Genomic DNA, 24,103 nt, shown 5'->3' with positions numbered 1-24,103 from the left:
TACCTACTTACCTATCATCTATCTATCTATGTATCTATCTATGTATCTATCTATCTACATATTTTTTTGAGTGTGGCCCTAGCCATCCTGGAAGTCACTTTGTAGAATAGTCTGGTCTCAAACTCAGATTCGCTCATCTCATCTGCCTTGTCAGTGCTTGGATTAAAAGCATTCACCAAACCAGGCAGTGGTGGCACAAGCGTGCCTTTAATCCCAGCACTGGGGAGGCAGAGGTGGGTGAATCTCTGTGAGTTCGAGGCCAGCCTGGTCTACAGAGTAAGTTCCAGGACAGGCTCCAAAGCTACAGAGAAACCCTGTCTCGAAAAACCAATCAATCAACCAATCAATAAATAAATAAAATAAAGGCATTCACCACCGCCGCCCAGCCAAGATTGTTTTTTTTACCTTTATTATCATTGTTGGTTGTTGTTGTTGTTATTGTTGTTCTGGGGGGGGGGCAAGGGTAGCGTCCACCTGTTGGAGGACAATTTTGTTGAGTCACCTTTTTTCTCCCACTTTATGTAGGTCCCAGGGATTGAACGCAGGTTGTCAGGAATTGGCTGCAGGTGCCTTTACTAACTGAGCCATCTTGCCAGCCCCACAGGATTGGTTTGCAATGCTCCTTATAGCCAGGCTTGGTGATGCTTGCCAATAATTTCAGCACTGAAGGCTAAAGGATCATGAAGAAGATAAAACAGAATACATTTGTTTAATTGGGGCCAAAAGGCATCTAAGGGTTAGATGTTTGTGGAAGTTCTCAGGTGTCCTTGTACCAATTGACAGTGGGAGGTGTTCTTTTTCCCTCCCCTTCCTCACCCTGGAGCTTATTTTTCCTGTAATGGACTCAGAAGTGTTAGCCTTTCAGCAAAGGTGCAAAACCAGTAAAGCAGCATCTTTTAAATTTTATTCCATGGTGTTCTTTTTTTTTTTTTTTTTGGTTTTTCGAGACAGGGTTTCTCTGTGGTTTTGGAGCCTGTCCTGGAACTAGCTCTTGTAGACCAGGCTGGTCTCGAACTCACAGAGATCCGCCTGCCTCTTCCATGGTGTTCTTTTATTCATGTGCAGAGACTCAGCTTGAGGCTCTGAGTGAGTCACTGATCAATTTTAATGTAACCAATGACAATGCATGACATCATGGCGTCTGGTCGTGGGCATTAGGTGCTCTCAGGGGACAGATCCCTCCCTGAATCAGGTCTTCCTCCAGGTTAGGCAAGCGTCCCTGGTTCTTTGAACCTCAGAGAAAGGAATTTGCTCATTCAGGAGTCTTGCAGAGCTATCAGGGTGGGGACAAAAACATGCGGACACTTAGCTCTGCTCTGGTCACCCACGTGAAAGTTATAGTGGGATGTGAAGGCGTGCAGAACGCTACAGAAACAAGCCCGGCAGTGGTGGTGCATGCCTTTAATCCCAGCACTAGGGAGGCAGAGACAAGGGGGCGGGGGGGGGGGGGGGGGGGGGGGGGGGGGGGGGGGGGGGGGGGGGGGGGGGGGGGGGGGGGGATCTCTGTGAGTTCAAGACCAGCCTGGTCTACGACGTTCCAGGACAGGCTCCAAAGCTTCAGAGAAACCTTGTCTTGATAAAACAAACAAACAAAACAAAACAAAACAAAACAGAACTCTGTGGAAACAGTAGAAGTAGTAAGCTGATCTTGGGAACAACGAGGGAGCCACTGGACGGTGGGAACCAGAATGAGGGCAGATCATCACCAGCAGGTTGGGAGAGAATGAGATGGTAGAGCAAGGCCTCCCAGAAACAACGGGTGTGAACCAGAACACAGAGATGGGGGTGGCTTTGAGTAGGAGGAGAGTTTCCTTTTTTATTTTCGTTTGTTCTTCTCTCATATATTATATCCTTGTTATGTCCTGACTGACTGTTTCTCCCACCTCCCCTCTCCCCCACTGCTCCTCCACTTCCCTTCAGAAAGGACAGGTCTCACAGGGATATCCACCAATTATGTCATATCAAATTACAATAAGACTAGGCACATAACCTCATATTAAGGTTGGATGAGGCAACCCAGCAAAAGAGTCAGAGACACCCCCACTCACACTGTTAGGAGTCCTACAAGGACACCAAGCTATGCAACCATAACATATATGCCGAGGACCTAGGGCAGGGCTATAGGTTCCCTGGTTTGTTGGCTTAGTCTCTGTGAGCCCCTATGAGCCCTGGTTAGCTGGTTCTGTGGGTAGTCTTCTTGTGATGTCCTTGACCGTCTTGCTCCTTTAATCCCCAACTCCCCTCTTCTTCAGGATTCCCAGAGCTCTACCTAATATTCAGAATTTCTTTATTAAACTAGGCGTGGCGGAATAGGTATGCAGGAAGATGGGCTGGGAAGAGTTTTTGCCTGGATCATCTGGGAATGGACAAGGGACTAAGAACTAAGGGACTATTAAGAGCAAAGGAGTGAATATTGGGGTTCAAATTCCTTGTGTCCCTCCCTCTCTTTCTCTGTTTTGTTTTCTTTTTGAGACAGGGTCTCACTATATAGTTCTGGCTGTCCTGGAATTCACTTCCAGGATGGCCTTGAACTCACAGAGACCCTTCTGCCTGTGCCTCTTGAGTACTGGGATTAAAGACACGTGCCACTGTGCAGGGCTCTGGTTCTCTTTTATTGTTTTGTTTTTGAGGTGCAGTCTCCTGTGACCCTGTCTGACCTAGGATTCAATGTGTAGCCAAGGAGGATCTCGAACCCGGTTCTTCCTGGCTCCACCTCCCAAGTGTTGAGTTGTTTTGAGACCCTTTCTGGAATAAGCATTTTAACATCAAAGAGAGTGGAAAAGAGATGTCACAAGTGGACCGGAGCCAGGATAGGTCCTGAAAGGCTTTCCTAGGTCAAGTTTGCTTTCTTATTATATATCCTATAATACAGATGGGGCAGGCAAGCAAGCAAAATTTTACCAAAGCATACACTGCCGTCAGCACTTTATTAAGGACGATGACCTATTGTCTCAGTTATTTCTCCAGGTCATTCCGTCCCAGGTAGCAAGTGAAGTCAAGCTTGGTAAATAGACATTACAAGCAGGGCTTTTAGAAAATCACTAAATAAACCAATAAATCAATATGTAATAATTGGTCTTTTCTACTATATTCTACTTCAGGATTATAGGCATGAACTGCCTTGCCCATTTCAGATACTCACTTTTTTTTCTTTTTGATTTTTGAGACAAGGTTTCTTTGTATAGTCTTGGCTGTCCTGGACTGGCCTTGAACTCAGAAAGATCCACCTGCCTAGTTGATTAAAGGTGTGTGCCTCCACAGCTAGACAAAACACTATTTTCTAAAAAGATTTTGTTGATATTTTTGTCTGGTGGCAGCACCTCAAAGTGAGGAGCTCTTATTCAAGCCCATATCCCTAAGGTCAAAGAGTCTGCCGCAGCCAGTACAGGTCTTTGGTCGCAAGGAGACAGCCACAAGAAGACAGCCATAGCCATGGTGAATTGCAAACTGGAAGAAGGCTTCATGAGGTAGACCAGCCTGACTCTATCTTAAGATTAGAAGTCCTCCTATTACAAGGTCAAAATACGTTCATTCCAGTTTACTGTGAAACTTGGATTTGGCCCAGTGGTATTGGTGCACGCCTTTAATCCCAGAACCCCGGAGGCAGAGGCAGGCACATTTCTGTGAGTTAGAGGCCAGCCTGGTCTACAAAACTAGTTTCAGGACAGCTAGGGCTACACATAGAAACCCTGTTTTGAAAAACAAAAAAAAACTAAAACAAACAAAACAAAATCCACCTGGGTTTGGCCACATCTAGACCCATTTCCTGGAATTTGACATCTTCCACACCCTAACAAGATGAGATGTTCTGCCAAATTCCTAGGTAACCAAAATGCCTGTGCAAATCCCTCCAGCCCTTGAAAAACCCCTGTCTTGCAATTTTTGAGCTATATGAATTCCACTTTCTCTTGTGTCCAATGCTGTTCTCTCAAACTCCACTTTAGGGAAGACAGCCCTGTCTGACAGAAAATAAAACTTGCTTAATGCAACTCCAGGAATTCAGGTGGTGGCCCTTACTTTCGTTTGGTGGGATTAGCATAAGGTGTACTGGAGCCTTCTCCATGATTGAGCCATGAACACTGCAGTACAAGTTAAAGCAGCAGGGTTTGCGTCTGGGAAAGGAGTGATTGCCCGTGTGAACATCGGAGTTATAGATTTATATTATCCAGTACTCCTTCCCAAAGCCCTGATGGTTTATAACATTGACAGCCCCTGCTGGTAGCCCACCCCGCTGTAAATTCAAAAACTTCTGAGGTTTTGGTGCAAGTGTTCACTACCAGAAATGCTACCATGAAGCCCATCTTGAGAGTCAGGGTTTGCCTTTGTAATAAACATCATAGGCTGCTAATGGTTTTTGGTTTGGTTTGGTTTGGTTTTTTGAGACAGGGTTTCTCTGTGTAGCCCTGGCTGTCCTAGAACTCTGTTTGTAGATGGGGCTGGTCTCAAACTCACAGAGACTAGCCTGCCTTTGCCTCCCGAGTGCTGGGATTAAAGGCGTGCACCACCATCACCTGGCCCTTGCTAGGATTTTAATGTCTTAAAAAGATCTGTGTATGTGTCGCTCTGTAACCCAGGCTGTTCTCCAACACGTAATCCTCCTGCTTCGGTGTCCCAAGTGCTGAGATTACAGATGTGAAACACTTTGCCTGGCAGGAAAAAAAAAATCACCTAAAAAACAATTTAAGCACACGAGCCACTGCTCTGGCTTTTGTTTTTTATTTTTTTATTTTTTATTTTTAGTTTTTCGAGACAGGGTTTCTCTGTAGCTTTGGAGCCTGTCCTGGCACTAGCTCTTGTAGACCAGGCTGGCCTGGAACTCACAGAGATCCGCCTGCCTCTGCCTCCCGAGTGCTGGGATTAAAGGCGTGCACCACCACCGCCCGGCTTGGCTTTTGTTATATAATTTGACAGTTTGTTACATTAATTTGAGTAGACTTTATATAGTTTAGGTACTGGTAAATTAACAATAATATAGTCTAGTCTAGGCATGGTGGTATACTCCTAAGCTCAACACTTCGAAGGTGGATGTAGGAGAATCATTTAAGGTCATTCTCAATTACAGCTGAAATCCAGTTTGAGAGAGAAACAGAACAGACCCAAGAACGAATAATATTAGAATCTACTATTATTATTTAGAACAGAGAAAATGGATTTTATGAGTAGAGATGAGGGTGGCTACGTGAATTTGTTTTAAATGTTATTTATTAGTTTTGTGTGTGTGTGTGTGTGTGTGTGTGTGTGTGTGCGCGCGCCGGAGGTGGGATGGGAATGCGTGGAAAGGTCCTAGGATAACTCTGTGAAGTCAGCTCTCTCTCTTGACCTCTGGGTGATGGGGGATCAAAATCAAACGCCTTTACCTACTGAGCCACCTGGCTGGTTCCCTAAATGAATTTCAATTAAAGTTTTCATTAGTGTGGCCCTGAAGGTGTAAATGTGTGTTTATATCTGTGGTTTGCATCTCTTACCTCAAGGTTGCTCTGTTCAAAGCTTTTGTTTATTTTTGAGTCGGGGGCTCACGTACCAGCCCAAGCTAGCGTCGAACTCGCCACGTAGTCGAGAATGACCTTGAATTTCTGACCCGACCCTCCAGCCTCCACGTCCGTCGCGTTAGAATCACAGGTGTGCTTCGCGCTAGAGCACATTGGATTTTTTTTTTCCAGACTAGAATTAGATTTGCACTTCCTGTTCCGCCTACACTACGGGTTGCTAGGTTACCCTTCTCCCTTTTCGCCTTTACGAACGCGAGACTTCATTTCCCGTGAGCCCTGGCGAGCGTCGCCGTCGCGCGGCGTCGCGTCGTCGCTCCGCGCCCTTTATACCCACTTCCGCCCGCGAGCCACTTCCTTTCCTCTCGGGGGCGCGCGGCGGCAAGATGGCGGTGCAGATTTCTAAGAAGAGGAAGGTGAGCATCGGGGCCCGGCGCGGGGCCTCGCGGCGCCTGCTGCGGCTGCCACAGTGAGACCCGCATCCCCGCGACGGATCCCGGGGGGCGGCTGCTGCCGTCTGGCGTCTCTGCGGGCCGCGGATGGACGTGGATGGGGTGTCGGGCCGGCTCCGGGATAGCGCAGTGTGGCTGGGGAGGGTCTGGGCCGAGAGGAGCACCTGGCTCCTTCATGGAGCGATTTTTGGTCGCCGGGATTAGTTTGAGGGCGTGAGCTCATGCAGTGTGTATGGTAAGTGAAGTGAAGTTTAGCAGTACCTTATCCGTCGTCTTGAAAGCTGCTGACTATTGGCGCCGCGCTCCCTCCGGGGACCTGCAGCCAAAGCGCCCCAGACTTGGTCATTCCATGGGGAAGAAGTGTGAAGATCATCGGGTTTAGGAATAAATGACCTGTCGTTGTTCTCATGCACGCAGACCGCAAAGCTGTTGTCCACCATGCTTTGTCGGGTTAGGATCTGCCCTCTTTATCCTGGTAGACGCTACGCACACTGTCCTCGCTGTGCTCAGTGAGCTGCAGAGGGGCAGCTCGAGAATAGGGTTTTACGTTTGTTCTGCGTTTGTCCGTCGTGTCCTAAAACCCTTCGATGAAGAGGTGATGACGAGTCTGAAGAGGAGGTGTTGTCTTTTGACCAGGAGGCCTCACTGCGCCGCGTTCTGTGGCCCAGCTGAAAACACTGGTCAAAGAAACTTCCTCAAGATGACCTAGAGGCATTTGTCTGAGAAGGGTTGTCTGCCTTCCTGCAGGGCCACTGGGGATAGTGCTGGCTCTACCCCCTGTCTTAACTCTGAACGTAATTTCTTTGGTTTAGTTTGTGGCCGATGGCATTTTCAAAGCCGAACTGAATGAGTTTCTCACTCGGGAACTGGCTGAAGATGGCTACTCCGGGGTTGAAGTCCGAGTCACACCAACCAGAACAGAAATCATTATTTTAGCCACCAGGTAAAAATGTAGTTGACTTCAGCTGTCACCTGTAATCACTTTGTGTGCTAAGATGGGTGTGTGAGAACCTGGCCTTGGTGAGTGTGGTTGCTTTTTTTTTAAAACCTCATTTGAGAAGACTTTACCTTAATCCTTTGCATTTAACGAGTGTTCTTGTGGAGTGATAGAGCTCATGAGGCGTTCAGTAAATTATAACTTTTCCTCTCTGCAGAACACAGAATGTTCTTGGTGAGAAGGGTCGCCGGATCAGAGAGCTGACCGCAGTGGTCCAGAAGAGGTTCGGCTTCCCTGAGGGCAGCGTGGAGGTGAGGTCCCCTGCTTATATCCAGGGCTATTGTAGACTGGGTTTAGATGTTGGTTCTAAGTGTAGAATGGTACTTCTGGAAGCCTTTGGCATGGCCAATGAATATTCTACATGGATGGATACTTCAAGTAGTGTGATTGCCGTGCATGGCAGGGGGCATCTTTTATCCTGGCACCCAGAAGGCAGGATGTGGCAAGGGCAGAGCCAGTCAGCGCTGCCTTAGTAGAATCCTGTCTAAAAACTACAAATGATATTCTTAAATTTATGGGAGTATTCTGGTGGCCGAAGTGCTTTTCACTCCATTTGTGTATGAAAATAGGTGGATAGGCTATCCCATCAGTCTCCCTAGTGTGGTTGTGGGGAACCCTAGAAAGGCAAAGAGGTATTTAAGGAATATTACTATGGCTTTAATGAAAACTGCTAAGTAATAAATATGTCCCTTCTTTTAAAGCTTTATGCAGAGAAGGTGGCCACAAGAGGTCTGTGTGCCATTGCTCAGGCTGAATCTCTACGTTACAAACTCCTTGGAGGGCTTGCTGTGCGAAGGTGAGTGTCTAGGACTTGGTGGTCGTGCCCTGCTGTGCATCAGTGTGTGCCTGACACTTCAGATAACTCTTCAGTGACAGGATCATCTAGTCTCTGCTGGTGTGACAATAAGGAGCCCCTGCCCCCTGAACAATTAGGCCTACAAGACCTAGTTGCCTGTAATCCCAACACTTGAGAGACCAGGAGGAAGGTTGCTTAGTTACAGGCCAGCCTGGGTTTATAGCATGGTCAGTACTATAATGGGAATACAAGTTAGAAGTCAGTGCAGATCTAATGCATTTGTGAGGATTATAAAGATAACAGTTCTGTAAGTTGTGTGGCACTAAGTGATGTGGGCCCCTGCCTGAGCTGGTTTGACTTCGTTTTAAAAAAAATCTGTTCTGGCCAGGCAGTGGTGGCGCACGCCTTTAATCCCAGCACTCGGGAGGCAGAGGCAGGCGGATCTCTGTGAGTTTGAGACCAGCCTGGTCTACAGAGCTAGTTCCAGGACAGGCTCCAAAGCCACAGAGAAACCCTGTCTCGAAAAACCAAAAAAAAAAAAAAATCTGTTCTGCCCTGCCTTTGTTATGAGAAGGCCAAGTTTATGTTTTGAGACATAGGGTCTCAACTGTGACTCTAGCTGGCCTTTAATTCTGAGATGGCCCAACAAAATTAAAGGCCTTCACCTTCGGGGGGGGGGGCAGGGTTCTTTTTTTGAGGTGGTTTGTCTGCATGGGCTTGACTGTCTAGAATTCAGACTGGCTTCAACTCAGATCCGCCTTCCTCTACCTCCCTAGTGCTGGGATTAAAGGGGTGAGCAACCACACCCGGTCTTTTTGCTTTTTAATGTTAGTGTTTGATAGGCATAAAAGTTTTCTGGTTCTCTGAGAATCAAGGTGGCTAATGTTAGAGGTTCTTCCTGTGCCTCTCAGCTAGGGTGGTCCCTGGAACCACTTAGCAAGCCTTCCCCCCCCCCCACTCCCAAAATAACCTGTTTCTGCCAGATGTGGTGGATCTCTGCAAATTCCAAACAGCCAGGACTATGTAGTGAGACCCAGTCTCCAAAAGTATCTCCTAACAGCAGAGACGGTTCACACAAAGGTGCTTGTTGCCAAGACAAAGGCAAGCCTGACAACCCGAGTTCAGTTCCCCTGAACCCATGTAATGGAAACATTACTCCATAATAATTAAAGATATGAAGAAATACCTCCGCTTGAGCTTGGCCAGCCCAGATAATGGCCTGGAGAAGGACCTGGGCATAACGGTATAAAGAGTTCATTCTTCAGAGCTGATTCTAACACAAGCCAGGGCGGAAAAGCATCTGGGCAGCAGATTGTTGTTTTGGCTGAAGTCTGATGGTTTTCCCAAGCTACCAATTGAGAGTTAACTAGGTGGGAGGGACAGGCAGGTTGTGTCTTTGGTAACCAGTGGGTTTCTCCCAAAGGGCCTGCTATGGCGTGCTTCGGTTCATCATGGAGAGTGGGGCCAAGGGCTGCGAGGTCGTGGTGTCCGGGAAGCTCCGAGGACAGAGGGCCAAGTCCATGAAGTTCGTGGATGGTCTGATGATCCACAGTGGAGACCCTGTCAACTACTACGTCGACACGGCCGTGCGCCATGTGCTCCTCAGACAGGGTGAGCGTCTGTGCTGGGGAGGAGCCGGGGCCTAGGCTCTGTAGCTGAGCTGAGTAGTGCTGGGTGGCTCGGAGTGCCTAGGGTAGACTAGCAGACGGCTGTGAAGACTTGCATTGTCCCCGTCTCTGCCTTCGTGTGCCCTTCGGTGATGACAGGATGACGAGTCAGAAAGGTCACGTCCTGCTCTTGGGCCGTGTCAGTGCCATGTTCTGTGGTGCTGTGCATGGTTCCTCTGGCAAAAGTGTCCAGCGCACTGATTGATTTAGAGGCATTTGTCTGAGAAGGGCTGCGTGGCAGTAGGTACCACTGTTTCCTTGCTTTCCTGTTGTATGGTGGCAGCTGGTAAAAATCTCAGCTCAATTTTAGCCCTGGTGTCTTAGGTGTGCTGGGCATCAAAGTGAAGATCATGCTGCCCTGGGATCCAAGTGGTAAGATTGGCCCCAAGAAGCCTCTGCCGGATCACGTGAGCATTGTGGAGCCAAAGGACGAAATCTTGCCCACCACCCCCATCTCAGAGCAGAAGGGTGGGAAGCCAGAGCCACCTGCCATGCCCCAGCCAGTGCCTACAGCCTAACAGGTATGTCTGCGGGACCTTCCTGGGCCACACGGACCTGTTTGGTTGGGGTTTTGTTTGTTTTTACTGTTAGTTCTGATGTTTCAGTGTGTGTAATTACACACTGTCGGAACTTACTGTGGGAGGATGCGAGTTGGAATGTGGTGGACAACCCCACAAACCTTCACTGCCTCATGGGAGCGTACACTTCGTAGTAAGTGAAAGCACTCGGATGAGTTTCTTCTTACATTGTTTTGTTTTGTTTCAGGGTCTTGGCAACTGCACCTGGAGGCTGGATGTTGTCCTGTACAGACGTTTAATAAAATCTTGCACAAAAGCACAAGGCCTGACTGGATTGTGTCCAGTGTTCAACTGTCACTGAGCTGTGTTGGCCTGAGAAGTGTTGCTTACCCTGTTGGTTTAAGCTGGGGTCTGTGACGGCTGGTGGACCCTGTGTTACACAGTTCAGGGTTAGAACAGTTAGGCTTTGGTGGTCATGATGGAACCCAGGTCCTTACAGTAAGCATGTGTCCCCAGCCTGGAGGGCTACATGTGTGATACCTTCCCCTGGCGTGTAAGAAATCTTGGGTGGGCCAACAAGATGGCTTGGTGGGTAATTGCTTTCTATGAAGGCCTGTGACACTTACCCTGCAAGTAGAAAGTAGATTGGCCTCTGTTTTACCATGCAGTGGTGTCCTAATCTCAGCTTTCCTAAAATAAAAAGAATTTTTCATGCCTTTGAACTCAGAAGTTTGAAATATAAAGCTGTCTTTAGAATGAATCCACATTTCTAAGTCTTGTACTTAGCCATTATGTTTTGGAAAATATGGTAAATGCAGAAATTATTGGCAGCATATTTATCATAGTATCTTGAAAGCATTTACTATTGATGTTTTTTTTGTAAGGAATTAAAGTTAGCTTGGAAATTCTATACTCTGGTACCATAGAGAAGAGTTGGGATGAAGGTGTCAAGGGCCTGGGGCGCAGCCTGACTAGGCCAAAAGACCAGCGACTATTAACTAACTTAATTCCACATGTGTCGGATGCAGATGTGCAGCATTGGTTCCTGCGCACCAGAAGAGGGCACCAGATATTACAGGTGGAACTCACTGGAAGCTCCCAGTTTCTGGCACTTGTTCAAGGTGGTGCCGTTGAGCAGAAGCATGACCCTGTGGGTTTTGGTTTTGAGGCAGGGTCATATTCCTGACTGGTCTGCAACTCAGACCACCTGCTTCTACTTGATGGTTTCCCTGTATCCCTGGCTGTCCTGGAACCCTCTATAGACTGGACAGGCCTTGAACTCAGGTCAGCTTGCCTTTGCCTCCTGGCCTGCTTGTTTCCAGTACTGTTTCTTCCTTAGGGCTATTCGATTTTGATGCTAAAAACATGTTTTTTTTTTTTTTATCAAAGCTGTAGTATGTATAAAGTGAGATTGTAACCCCTTGGGTCCTCTAACAATATTTAATCTTTGTATTGGGCAAATTCTATTGCTAGCTGGTTGGCAGCAAGCCTAGCCTTTGCTGTGTAAGGGAGTATATTTCTCTGAGGTTCACCTCAAAGTCTTCACTTCAGCCCTGGATAGCTCTGAAACGAGTCTTTTGCCCACCCTACCCCTAACCTACAAGAGAAAGATGCACTGGGAACAATGAACAACCCATCATCTTCTGTTTTCTTTAGGTATCTTTTTTTTAAAATATTATGTATCTAACATTCTGCCTCCATGTATGCCCACATGCCAGAGGAGGGCGCCAGACCCCATTACAGATGGTTGTGAGCCACCATGTGGTTGCTGGGAATTGAACTCAAGAACCTTTGGAAGAGCAGGCAATGCTCTTAACCGCTGAGCCATTTCTCCAGCCCCTTAGGTATCTTTTTGAGACATAGTTGACGCTTGCCTGGTACTCACTCTATAGAACTAATAATGTGTCCACAAATAAATAACTCCCTCAAATGCTCACTAGTTGAATCATGAAAAGTACTGATTCCAGGTTTCAAGTCTGATATTCTCTATCCACTTACATATACTGCTGAATTTCTTCGTTCCACAATTGAAACATTTTCATTCGCAGATCTGTAAACATCAATTACAATGACCTAATACGTGGCTTTAGAAATTTGGCACGTTCCTGGCATGGTTGAGGTCCTGGTTTCAATATTACCCTCCAGTCACCATTTGCAGAGGACAACTTGTGGGTGTCCAGGTTTGAACTCAGTCGTGCCAGTGTGACTCACTAGCATCCCTCCGTACGTCCCTGCATTCATCTGATCTGAGTGAGGTTTCCTGTCATGACTGACTGTGACCTATTTCTAGTGGAAGGGTGCTGTAGTGGTTTTGCTCTTGTCTTGCCTGTGTCCCAGCAGAGGGTGCGTGCATAGAAGAGCAGTCACACTGTAGTAATTGGATAAAATTTAAAAAGAGGGTCCTTGGGGAATCAGTGGGAAGCTTGGGGTCCGTCACTGCTTGGCCCTCAGGAAGTGTCCAGCCAGGGGAGACACGCCTATTGTTCCTCGGTTTACACGCAGTAGGTACCCTTGCTTTGTCCTGAGTGTCCCCTTGGGGTGCTGGTCTGTGCTCCTCCCCTGCTGCCATTATCAGCTGTGTCCAGACGGCCAGTTCCTTAATCAGTGGTACTGGAGCTCAGCTGGGACCAGAGCCTTTGTGCCTGGCTCTGATGGCCCTGGGGCTTTGAGGATGGGAGATGGGAAACAGACTCCTTTATAAAGGCAATCTGAGTGCAGGCGAGGGCCTGCAGATGGGGCCAGCCAGTACCTGGGGCTGCAGCCTCCCTGGAAACAGTCTCGGATCTCTGGTGTGTTTTCCCCTTTCCCCATCCAGCAGTTTGTCTCTGCTCTGGAGCCCTGAGCCACACCAAGTATACAGTGGCCTCAGAGTTGTGTCTCACCAGGTACACCCTGGCCTGTCGCTGTGGTGCATTTCATCCTGAAACAAATGCTGGGCCTGGAGAGATGGCTCAGTGTATAAAGGCTCTTGCTGCAGCTAAGCCTGCTGGTTGGAGTTCGGTCCCCAGAACCCACATGTTAGGAGGAGAGAACCAGTTTGGTCATTTGACCTCCAGACGGGTGCCATGACACAGTAAAATAAAAACACATGTCTACAGTCGTCTGACCTCCAGACGGGTGCCATGACACCGTAAAATAAAAAGAATACATGTCTACATTAATAAAAGGAAATGAGGTAATGGGTGTGCTAACAGCTGGATGCAGACATTCCTCTGAAACTGCTACACTGGGACCTCATCCTCTGTCATAGCATTGAATGGGGACAGGTGACAATGGCTCAGCTGGCAAAGTGCTTGCCATGCTGCCTGATGACCTGAGTTGGGATCCCCAGAATTCAGGTAAAGCTAAAAGGAGAACAGACTCCACAGAGTTGTCCTCTAGCCTCTGCATGTACTTCATGTACATGTATACATACAACATGAACTCACTATAGTAAATGGATAAAATTGAGAAAGAAGTAGGGTCCATCGGGTAGGTGAGTAAGTCATCCGGATTAGCGTCATTTGGAGGGGTGGAGGGGAACTTAAAAAGTAGAGCCTCACCAGACAGAATCTGCTGGCACCTTCGTCCACGTGCAGAACAGTAGTCTAAGTAAGTATGGCTGTCTGGGTAGCCCACAGTGGCAGAGGAGTCCTGGCAAGCTGCAAAAGCAAGAAGGAACTGATATAGGGATACCTCCTCCGGACAAAGCAGGCACGAGCTAGAACACACCCAACTTCTGAAAAACGTTTTATTTCTACAACAAAAGGGGCAATAAGTTAAAGGACTATTCACATGAAGTTCCAGGAAGAGTCAACTGCCGTGCCCTAATTTCCTCCTGGCTCAGGCTCTGGACAATGGTGACACAGCCGTGCGAGCTGGTACAGCGTTGCAGTGATGGCTGGGCTTCCACCTGCCCACTGCTAGGATCAAAGGTGAACACGCTTTTGGTGCTCTCCCCATGTCCATCCCGCCCACCAAGAATGTAGACCTTCCCGTCACACACCGTCACGCCACAGCTCTCCTGAGTGGACAGACAGACAGACAGACAGACCGTTAACTGGGATGCGGCCAGGGACTCTCTTGGTTCTAGCTGGCCATGCAATCTGGATGGAGATTAAATAATTGGGTGAACCTGACCCTTACTAAATAAATGGCCCGGACAAGTCACCTGCTCTGCGTCTTAGGTCTCATCTGCTCAGCTCAAAGATCAACTGCCCTCATCACTGACATCGTATGTGGGATATCTTTCACTTGATCTAAAAACCATGGCTAGAAGATTGTATGCATGCAAACAGTAACACCATCCTGCGGTCTTATTCAGAGCCGGGAGCCTAGGCCTTGGAATCACCCAGGGCCAGAACTGACCGAGACCATCAATTATACATCTCCATAGTTTCTCTGGAGTCTTGGGGCAGCGGGGTTGGGGGGAAGCGAGGGGTTATGGACACCCAAGATTTGCACCTCTGGTCGCTGATGTCACTGGAGCAAGGAACTTAGCAAGTCCCTTGCCTACTCCCTGCTAGTTGGTACCTTTGTGGTAGACCAGAATCACAGCACTTGGATTCTAGATACTGACTTACTACAGCCCAACTGATGGCCCTGGGCCAACCTCTCATGAGAGGTGATTTGTCGTCACTGGGAGGACAAGCAAGGGGAATGTGGGATGCTATCTAGTGTGGAGTCATTGTAAGCTCCAGAGACTCGGGAGTGGGTCTTCACTCCTGGATCTGCCAGTGCAGGAGCCCTCACTTACCACAGGGCCTGGCAGCTCGGCTGCCTCTCCCCAGACATCGGTGCCAGGGTCGTAGGTGAAAATCTTACTCATGAGACCGCCCACCACGTAAATGGTGTCCTCCAGGGAGACGGCATCCAGACACCGCTGCAGGAAGGGTGCTGGTGACCGCAGACTCCACTGGTCCTTCTTGGGGTCAAAGCATTGCACCTGTGGGAAGGACAGCTGTGGTGAACGAGCCTCACCTGCAGAACTGCCCTCCACTGGCATCCTCTTACATCTGTCTCTAGGAATACCTGGCAGATTACCCTAATTTGTATCCCACTATGATTGGCTTATGATGTGCAGGGAATCAAACCTAGAGCTTGCTGCATCCTATAACCCCAGTTTATAATAGATGCTTTTTTTTTTTAATGGAGGGAAAGCATTTTAACCAATAGTACCTCTGTCATCTAATTTTTATAAGATTACTTTTATTTATGTGTGTCTCTCTATGTCTGGCTGCGGAGGCCAGAAGAACGTGTTGGATCTGTAGTTAAAGTGAAAGGCAGTTGTGAGCACCTGACATGGGTGCTGGGAACTAAATGCAGGTCCTTTGTGTGAGCGGCAAGTACTCCTAACCTTTGAACCATCCCTCCAGCTCAATCTTTCAAAAAATTAATTTTTTTCTGAGGGGGGCTAAAGATAGGGTTTCCCTGTGTAGCCCTTGCTGTTCTGGAACTCACTCTGTAAACACAGGCTGTCCTCAAAACTCAGAAATCCGCCTGCCTCTGCCTCCCTAGTGCTGGGATTAAAGGCGTGTACCACCACTGCCTGGTTCAATCTTTCAATTTTTAAAATCTATGAAACCCACATGGATGGTACCAAACAGAAGAGTTCAGGTGTCTCAGTGAGTACCCTCTGAGTTTCTCTCTCCCTCGCTCCCTCTCTCTTGGGTTTTTCGAGACAGGGTTTTTCTCTGTAGCTTTGGAGCCTGTCCTGGAACTCACTCTGAGAACCAGGCTGGCCTCGAACTCACAGAGATCCACCTATCTCTGCCTCCTGAGTGCTGGAATTTAAGGCATGCACCACCTCTGCCCGATTTTTTTTCAAGACAGGGTTTCTCTGTAGTCCTGGCTGTCGCTCTGTAGACCAGGCTGACCTCGAACTCGGGGATCTGCCTGTCTTTGCCTCCTGAGTGCTGTGATTAAAGGCATCTCATTTCCTTGATCGAAATCTGGGAAATGATTACCGGAGTGCTGACTGGATTCAGAAAATTAGATTGTCTCACACCAGTCCCCGATCTATCCTGCACACAGTAGGCCACTCCGTTTCCCTGAAGCCTCTAATCCTAACCCCAAGGCCTGAGCACACCTTGTCAGTGTTGACACCGTCCTGTCCAGCGCCCCCAATCACGTAGAGCTGACCAGCGCAGGGCGCCACCGCTGCAGAGCTCACGGCCTCCGGCAGGGGCGCCGTGGCCTCCCAGGTGTTGGAGAATGGGTCGTAGCGCTCAACGCTGCGCAGGCGCCGCAGGCCATCGAAACCACCCACTGCAAAGAGCTGAGGGCGAAGACAAAAGACTCGGGATTCAGAGCTACAGGCCACTCTAACACCCCACCGCTCCAATCTGTAAGCCCGCCAGGGGCATCTCAGCGCAGACTCTGCCTGGCCATGTTCCTCTCTCTCTAGTTCAGGAATCCCCTTCCCTGTTAAGTGCCGGAGACAGGAGACAAGTGTCTGTATGAGGAGTACTCCAGCTACGGATGACGCTTAGTAATAACTCGAGTGGTTACTAAGGGTAACCACCCACGCACCCGATTCCTGTGTGTTTCTGGATGCAGAATAAAGTTTACAAAGACGCCTGGCTGTATTTTGCTTGTAAGCGGCAGAGTCAAGACTCAGTACCTGGTCTGTTTGGTCTCATGACCCTCTTGCCTCAGCCTCCCACGCGCTAAGATTACAGGTGTGAGCCACCAAGCCCAGCAGCTGTGATGACTGTTAGTACTATTATATGATCTTGAGCAAGTCCTAATGTTCCGAAGCCTCAGAGCCTTCCTTCCCTACATCCTGGATCTCAGGACGGCGGCAGCCAGAGCGTTCCTACCTGTCCCTGCAGGGTCACCATCTTGTGCCTCCACCTGCCCTTGTGCATGGAGGCAACCTTGATCCAGGTGTGCAGATGGGAGCTAAACATCCAGACATCTCTGCTGTTGATGTGACCTCCTATGGGGAAAGAAACAGTTGTCTTCCCCTAGATCTCTTACTAACTCCCCGTGTCCCCAAAGAGCCAAAAAGCACCCATAAATCCAAGGGAAGGCGTAAATCCAAGGGAAGGCGTAAGAGCATAGGAAGGCTTTCTCACTGGGTTGGGGTAAGACTAGGCCTATCACCCAGACGGTGTGCTCTGAATGGAAGGACAGGATATCAGAGAGATCCAGGGAGTGGAGGGTGCCTATAACCAGCTGCCCTGTGGTGCAATACCAGTGGAGCTCCGGGAACCAAACGGGGAGGGGTATCCTCAAGACAATCTTTAAGAATGTGTGATGGGCCAGGGGAAAGCAGGGCACCTTCCTTTTCCATCCTCATCTCTCCGAGGTGCTGGGATTATTATACAGTTTCTACACAGGAAGTGAGGATGAGGTTTAGGGACCAGGAATGACCAGGTGGCCTTCCTGTCAGAGCAAAGTCACAGTTTAAGGCCTTCCTGCCCCAAGCCTAGCATCAACGCTTCCCACAGGTGACTGGCTTTGCTGGACCACATGGTTTTAGCCACTAGCTGTAGGGGATTATGGGAAAGCCGGCCTCCATCTTCCGACTGGGGAGGAGTAAACAAGGAGTGTATGTGGGGAGTGGGGGGGACCGGGAGGCTCCTACTTTAGTTGTGTCCTCACCAGAAACGTAAATGTCATTTCGAAGTGCACAGGAGGCAAATTCAGAGCGTGTGTACCCAGGCAGGCTGGGCAGCGGGGTCCAGCGCCGACTCTCTGGGTGGTAAGCGTCAGCGAAAGGCAGCTTCAGAAGCCCCTTTCTGTCGCACCCGCCAATGACCACGATCATTTCGGCTAGGTCCATAAATCTGGGGTGAGGAGAAACCCAATAGCTGTACACGCACACTGCGGCCCTTTCCCAAGCCACCTCCACCTCCCGCAAACGGTGCAGGCGATTACTGAACCAGAACTCTAGTGCGCGATATCCCTAGCCCTTGGGTTTGTTATTCTTCTGGGCATCCAGCGCCAAGCCCCGTTTCTTTCTCGCTGTTTGGATCACACCAGGCAATGCCGCTGCCCTTCTGTCTGCCCTGCCCCTAGAACCCATCACTTTCAGCCTTACCTCTGGTTATGGATAAGAAGGGAGTTACTAACCCTTACCTTAGTCTACTGGCCTCTAAGTTACAGAAAAAAGACTTTCCCCAAAGCCTTTCCCCTTCCTTTGTTTAATCCTTCAGATGGCTGTTAGGATTATTGCCCCTTTTACAGAGGAGGAGAGTGAGGGGCTCTTGGATTACGGGCTAAATTGTGCTGTTTGGTCTGATAAGAATCCTCCATCCCTAACAGCTAAGGTACTGCATTCTTCCCCCCCAGCCCCTCCTAATGGGGAATTGCCAGGAGCAAGATGACTCAGACCTCCTGCAAAGCTCTCCGCCAATGACCCTTTGGGTTTAAGGCCTCACCAAGTTTTCCATACCCTCCGGCTAAGTGCTTTCCCAACCCATTTTGTGTCCCTGCCTTGAGCTCAAGTTAGAGACAGCATCACCACTGTCTTTTGTCCCTCAGATATGAAGGGCCATGGTAGACTTTCCCACCTATATAGTCTCCGGGCCTGGCATTGCTCTGGTGGAGTGGATGTTTCTCGTGCCTTTGTGTGCTTGTCTTACTAGCCAGTGGGTCCCTAGAGAGCAGATCCCAACAGAATGACGGATGGCGTGGGAATTAGAATGCATCCTGCTTTCACAAGCCTAACTCTTCAAGGCAGACTGCCAGGTACCAGGAAACGGTGACATTTCAAGAGGGGCAGTGAAGGAGCCAGAGCTGGGGAAGGCACGAGGCCTCGCTGGAGTGCGAGGCTAGCAAGTGAGAGGCCATACCTCCGCGGCCGGGCCCGCAGCGTGCCCGCCTCCCGGCCCAGGATGAAGCAGGCGCTGGCCTCGAGTAGCAGCGGGCGGCAGTCGCTGCAGGCCTGCAGCAGCTCGTCAGCCTCCACCTTCTCCAGAAAGTAGGCGGGCGCCAGCAGCGGCAGGCGCACGTGCTCCAGCAGGCGACGCAGGTGCCCGCGGCGAGCCGGCGCGTCGTGGCGCACCCAGCGCATGGCTGCCTCGAACACGGCCTCCTCGCGCGCCACGCGCAGCGCGGGGTCGGCTAGTAGCGCCGCCACCTCATCCGGCGCCAGCTCCAGGAAGTCGGCCTGGCGCGCCACCTCCACGAAGGCCTGGCGCAGCACGCGGCCGCAGCACTCGGCCAGGGAGGCGAGCGAGAAGGTGGCGGCCACGCGGCGCAGCGCCAGGCTGTTGGCGGCCCGCAGGCGAGCCTCGAGGAAGCGAGCGCACGCCTCGCGCAGCCCCGCCACGCCCAGCCGCTCAGCCAGCGCCAGCACCGCGGTCGCCTCCTCCTCAGCACACAATCGCACGCCCGCGCCGTAGACGTAGTCGAGCACGACGGCCAGCGCCGCCGCCGTCCCGGGCGCCTCGGGTCCTACCGGGACCACGGCCGCTGCACGCTCGGGCCGGGCGGCCGCGAAGAGGCTGCGGAAGTGGGCGCTGGCCGCGCTGAGCGCGGCGCGGTGGCACGGGAAGTCGCGGCCGCCGGCGCGCAGCACCACGTCGGTGAGGGTGCCACTCCGCCGGTACGCGTTGAGTGTCTGCAGGATGCGCTGCGCGTGGCACGGTGCCGCGCACGGGGCCTCCATGCCCGGCTCCGACTCCTGGCGCCCCAGGGTCTCCCGCATCCTGTGGAGAGAAAACACACATCGCATTGGTGATGGGCCTGCTGGGGACATCCCGCACATTTAGGCCTTCCTTAGCAGGGTCACTCACCACGCACTTCTGGTCATGCAGCTATTGTCCCCACCCTCACCCCACCCTGGCCCATCTAGACTTCTGATGGCATTTAGCCAACCCCTGCCTTCTGTGTCCAGTCCTCCGCTCCAGAATCCTGAACAGTTTTCTGCTCAGACTTGGCTAAGGTTTTTCCTGCCAGGCTCTTCAGGAAACAGATGGCAGACTCAAATAGGATAATTTGAGGAGACTCAAAAAAGGGAAGGGGAGGATGGAACGATTTTTACAAGTCTGGACTATGCGGTGTTTAGGGATTCCACGTGGGATTGAGTAGTGTCACGTGACTACCAGTAACAACAGGAAAACCACTCTCAACTTCTGAAGGGGGATCTCAGGGAGGTTCCTGGAACTTGGACAAAATGTCTATAGGAAGGGTCTGGTTACAAGAGCTGTAGTCTCTGGTAAAGGGATTCAAGCTATCCTTGACACTGTGTGTGTGTGTGTGTGTGTGTGTGTGTGTGTGTGTGTGTGTGTCCCTCACTTACACAAGGTCAAGTGTGTGTATTAATTAAGCTAGAGGGTTTTTTATAGCGTTTTTTTTAAATTTTTGTGCCAACAATCGTAACCCCTACCTTTCTGGAGCTCAGAAAGGACAGTAAAAACATTTAAGAAAGGGATTCCCGAGAGGAGTAGATTAGTTGAGCAAAAGCAGGGGAATGAGAGAAGTTTCCAGAGGAAAGATCCAGGCCCCAGACACATGGGGTTCTCATCTTCGTTAGTCTGGTGTTATCTGGCCTGGGCAAGCCACCAGTGCCATCTCTTCGGAAACATCCGAAGGCCTAGCCAGAGAATGGTAGCTGTCGGGCGGGATGTATGAACGTGCTGGGATTGTAGTAAGCCTCGATCAGCACTTCCTGGTGCAGGAGGAGGAGAGCATGGGGTGTGTGTGAGTTGCCTTCAAGACTCTGGGAAAAGCCTGTCCTTACCCACACCCTCTTAAGAGTTTGCTGTGGGGAAACGGTCACATACAAGGAGCCTGCCCTTCGGAGGTTAGCTGGGGAGGGGGGCATCGGAGAAAGGGTGTTTATAAAAACATGCCACACAGATTGCACTCTTCACCCTGGTTAGGAATTGGTCCTTAAGAACTGGCAGCTAAAGCTTGACAAGGCCTGAAGATAGGCGGTGCTCTCCTTCCCGTGGGAACTTACTCCCAGGCTCAGCTCAGCCGGTGCGTGTGTCCATTCTCCCAGGGCAGATCAGCCTGGCTTTCACAGCGTACGCGAGATCATGCTGAGTAGTGGACCCACCGCCTCAGTGTCACGCGAAATAAGCTCCTGATGGACAAGGACTGTAGCCCGGTAGAGGCGACCAGTCCAAGCCCACAGTGCACCAGGGCTGCTAATTCTAGCCGCTCCGCAGGACTTGCCAGGGTGGGGGGGCGTGTCCTCAAGGAACAAACCGGGATCCAGTGAGACAGGTCATCGGTCGGAGTACAGCAGAGCTGTCCTTAGCTAGCTTAGGACGCAGCTACCCTCCCTCTAGGCGGAGACTCGAGAAGGCAGGTCTCAGGAGAACAGCCCCCCCCCCCCCCGCCCCGCTATTATTGTGATGGTCCTTCAGTTCACCTCCTAAGAACTTTGCCAATACTTATTGCCACCTACTGCCCTAGGCTCAGGGAACTACGGGCACACGGTGATGGGAGACTCCAAGTTTCCAACTTGAAGTCCCACTGTCCGGGGGCCCAAGGACACTTGGGAAGGTAGGGATTCCCACGTGGGGCTCCATCAGCATTCTCCCATCTCAGAATCTAAGAAAGCTCATGGGCGGACTGAGATACAGTCAGTGGAAACCGGCTCGGCACTCCACTCTCCTGCTAACCCCGCCCCGCACGCTTTGGATGGACACTTCCCATAGCAAGATAGCCTTTTAGCCAGGCTTCCGAAACCCTGTCCCAGGTACTTGGTACTTACCTGGTCACGCCCTCTTCCGCTACTGCTGTTCTTGCAGATTCTAGCAGCTCCAGCCCGTGCCTGCCGCTTGCTGCCTCGCCTGCTTGCCTGCTAGCAGCCTGAGCTCCTGATTTTACTCTGGCTTCGCCTAGACTCCCACTTGGGCTCAGCTGCGGGAGGACAAAGGGACTGGACGCCAGGGGGGAGGGGAGGAGAGGGAGCCGGTAGGAATGGGCACTGGGCTTTTGTTCCGCTCTTGGACCAGTCTTGGGAGGGAGCTGTATGGATGAGCATGGAGTTGATTGTGTGTGTGTGATGTTGGGCAGTGGTGTTTCGAGGACTGGGGGTGACGGGTGTATGGTATACATATGGGGTATCTGCTTTCAGGTAGATGGGGTGGTTGTCAGCATGTAGGTGTTCTAGAACCCGTATGTGTGTACGTGCACAGAACACAGTGACTATGACCACTACATGTATAATCCCTGCTCAGCACAGCTGTCATCGTAAGCTTTTGCATAACCCATGTGTCTGTGACTGTTCATTTGCATGTCAGAGGCTTGTGTGTGTGAGATTATTATCATATGTGTGGACCTATGCTCATGCGTATGTGGCAAGGATCTCTCTCTGCTCTGTGTGTTGCATGTGGTCCTGTGACCGTGGTGTGTGACTGGAGGCGTGTGGGGCCAGTGAGATGGCTCAGTGGGTAACAGCACCACATGGTGGAAGGAGAGAACCTACTCACACATATGCAGTAGCACACATGGGCCCACACAGTACATAATTCACATATACAAAATCAAAACATAATCTAAGCCAGGTGGTGGTGGCGCACGCCTTTAATCCCAGCACTTGGGAGGCAGACGCAGGTGGATCTCTGTGAGTTCGAAGCCAGCCTGGTCTATAAGAGCTAGTTCCAGGACAGGCTCCAAAGCTACAGAGTAACCCTGTCTCAAAAAAACCATGTGTGTGTGTGTGTCTGTATGTGTGTGTGTAATTTTGCCACTGTTATGACCCATAATGTAATGTCTGTGTTTTTTGACGGTCTTAGGCAACCACCGTGAAAGAGTCGTTTGACCATCAAAGGGGTTGGGACCTACAGATTGAGAACCACTGACCTCGTGCAAGATGGAGCAGGGGTCCAATCTCCCTTCTTCCCTTCAGGATGCATTCAAGGCCATGCAGATTCAGTGGGAGCCTGAAGAACTACAGACCTTCCCTGTTTCTACTCTGACCTTCCCCACAGAGGGCAGAAGGCAGAGCCCCAGAAACTGTGAGGTGGGAGGGGACACGGACACCAGTGTGGCCAGTACTGTGTTGACTTCCAGCTCAGGCACCCTTTCTCATGCTAAGCAGGGGGTGTGAGCCTGCTTCAGCCAGACCCACAGTCAAACCTCACCAAGGCAAGACATCTGCACTCAGGGCTTGTTCTGCAGGTCCAGGAGCTCAGATACCTCCATGGCACCTTGAAGAACTTGCTAACCCCGCTCTACAGCCTGTCTCAGATCCAGGACCTCTTGCTGTGACATTCCTAGCTGGTTACAAAAGGTGCAGAAGGCTGACGTGAGGGCCTGTCATCCCAGGCTGGATGTGAGCTCCTGCTCTCCTAGGCTGGACGTAAGGTCATGCCCTTGCAGACTGGACGTGAGGGCCTGTCCTCCCAGGCTGGACGTAAGGTCATGCCCTTGCAGACTGGACGTGAGGGCCTGTCCTCCCAGGCTGGACATGAGGGCATGCCCTCTCATTTTCTCACTCTCAGCAGAGTTGGAATTATTTGATTTTGTTTTTGAGCCAGGTATGGTAGCACAGACTTTTAACCCCAGCACTAGGGAGTCAGAAGAAGGGAGATATCGGTTCAATGCTAGCCTGGTCTACATAGTGAATTCCAGGACAGCCAGGACTATGTAGAGAGACCCTGCCTCAAAAAATACATTATTTTATGTATATGGGTGTTTCACCTGTGTATATGTCTGTACTGTGTGGTGGAAGCCAGTCAGACAGCTAGGAGCCACCTGGTCCTCTGGAGGATTAGCCAATACTCTTAACTATTGAGCCATCTCTTCAGTCCACTGGAGTTTATTTTTTCAGAAAGACATCTTGGGGGCTAGAGAGATGGATCAATAAAGTTAAGAGCACTGGCTGCTCCTCTAGTTTGGTTCTCAGCACCCAGGAGATCCAATACACTCTTCTGGACTCTGAGAGTACCCACATGTACATACAAATAAATATTTTTAAAATTTAAAAAGATAGTTTTAAAGGCACGTGCTAACCACACCCTGGCAAGACATTTTAAGCACGAGTTAAGTAAGGGTATGGATATTCTCAAAGTAGCCCTGGCTCTGCTTGTTCAAAGCTATGTGACCTTGGATGATCTCTTTGCTATACTGCCCACGGGGGGGGGGGGGGAGCATTCATTGGTTTTGTAATCCAGGGATGCCGAAGCCCCAGCATCACCACTGACCAAGGGAAGAGCTTGGATATTCAGTCATCTTCTTTTCATCTCTGAAATGGCTCTTCCTCAAACCCAGGGGCCAGCACCCAAACCCAAATCCACA

The 24,103-nt window shown here is 50.4% G+C and overlaps 3 protein-coding genes and 2 non-coding genes across 9 annotated transcripts in view; 3 read left to right on the top strand and 2 right to left on the bottom strand.

Moving 5' to 3' along the window:
• Positions 1–6,735, bottom strand: part of Arrb1 (arrestin beta 1) — a 99,107-nt gene extending 92,372 nt beyond the window's left edge. For 3 of the 5 annotated variants that reach the window (XM_050154509.1, XM_050154511.1, XM_050154510.1), the window contains exon 1: positions 6,200–6,735. In XM_050154509.1, coding sequence (XP_050010466.1) covers positions 6,200–6,378 — 179 coding nt within the window. In that variant the 5' untranslated portion in view covers positions 6,379–6,735. The remainder of the gene's footprint in view (positions 1–6,199) is intronic. The other 2 variants (XM_050154512.1, XM_050154513.1) reach the window with 1 other exon arrangement.
• On the top strand, positions 5,759–10,238 carry Rps3 (ribosomal protein S3). Its single transcript, XM_050154520.1, has 7 exons — positions 5,759–5,902; positions 6,751–6,881; positions 7,093–7,186; positions 7,637–7,731; positions 9,155–9,342; positions 9,723–9,919; positions 10,164–10,238. Exons 1-6 carry the CDS (start codon positions 5,873–5,875, stop codon positions 9,914–9,916), a joined length of 732 nt encoding a protein of 243 aa, XP_050010477.1. The 5' UTR covers positions 5,759–5,872; the 3' UTR covers positions 9,917–9,919; positions 10,164–10,238.
• On the top strand, positions 6,521–6,666 carry LOC126509028 (small nucleolar RNA SNORD15). Its single transcript, XR_007594033.1, has one exon. It is a non-coding gene; the product is annotated as a small nucleolar RNA SNORD15 (small nucleolar RNA).
• LOC126509027 (small nucleolar RNA SNORD15) lies at positions 9,483–9,627 on the top strand. Its single transcript, XR_007594032.1, has one exon. It is a non-coding gene; the product is annotated as a small nucleolar RNA SNORD15 (small nucleolar RNA).
• A 3,444-nt stretch (positions 10,239–13,682) lies between the features above and the next one.
• Klhl35 (kelch like family member 35) lies at positions 13,683–23,894 on the bottom strand. The gene is made up of 7 exons (XM_050154468.1): positions 21,573–23,894; positions 18,697–19,554; positions 17,504–17,688; positions 16,717–16,835; positions 15,984–16,172; positions 14,652–14,840; positions 13,683–13,919 (listed from the first exon to the last, which is right to left on the bottom strand). The coding sequence occupies exons 1-7, from the start codon at positions 21,917–21,919 to the stop codon at positions 13,683–13,685; spliced, it is 2,124 nt and encodes a 707-aa protein (XP_050010425.1). The 5' UTR covers positions 21,920–23,894.
• Positions 23,895–24,103: the final 209 nt, after the last annotated feature.

Source organism: Alexandromys fortis, unplaced genomic scaffold, assembly GCF_014885135.2.
Source record: "Alexandromys fortis isolate MF-2015 unplaced genomic scaffold, M_Fortis_MF-2015_v1.1 scaffold_77, whole genome shotgun sequence".
Taxonomy (NCBI): Eukaryota; Metazoa; Chordata; class Mammalia; order Rodentia; family Cricetidae; genus Alexandromys; species Alexandromys fortis.
Note: the sequence above shows the minus strand (reverse complement) of the source record. Positions and strands in the feature narration are given on the sequence as shown.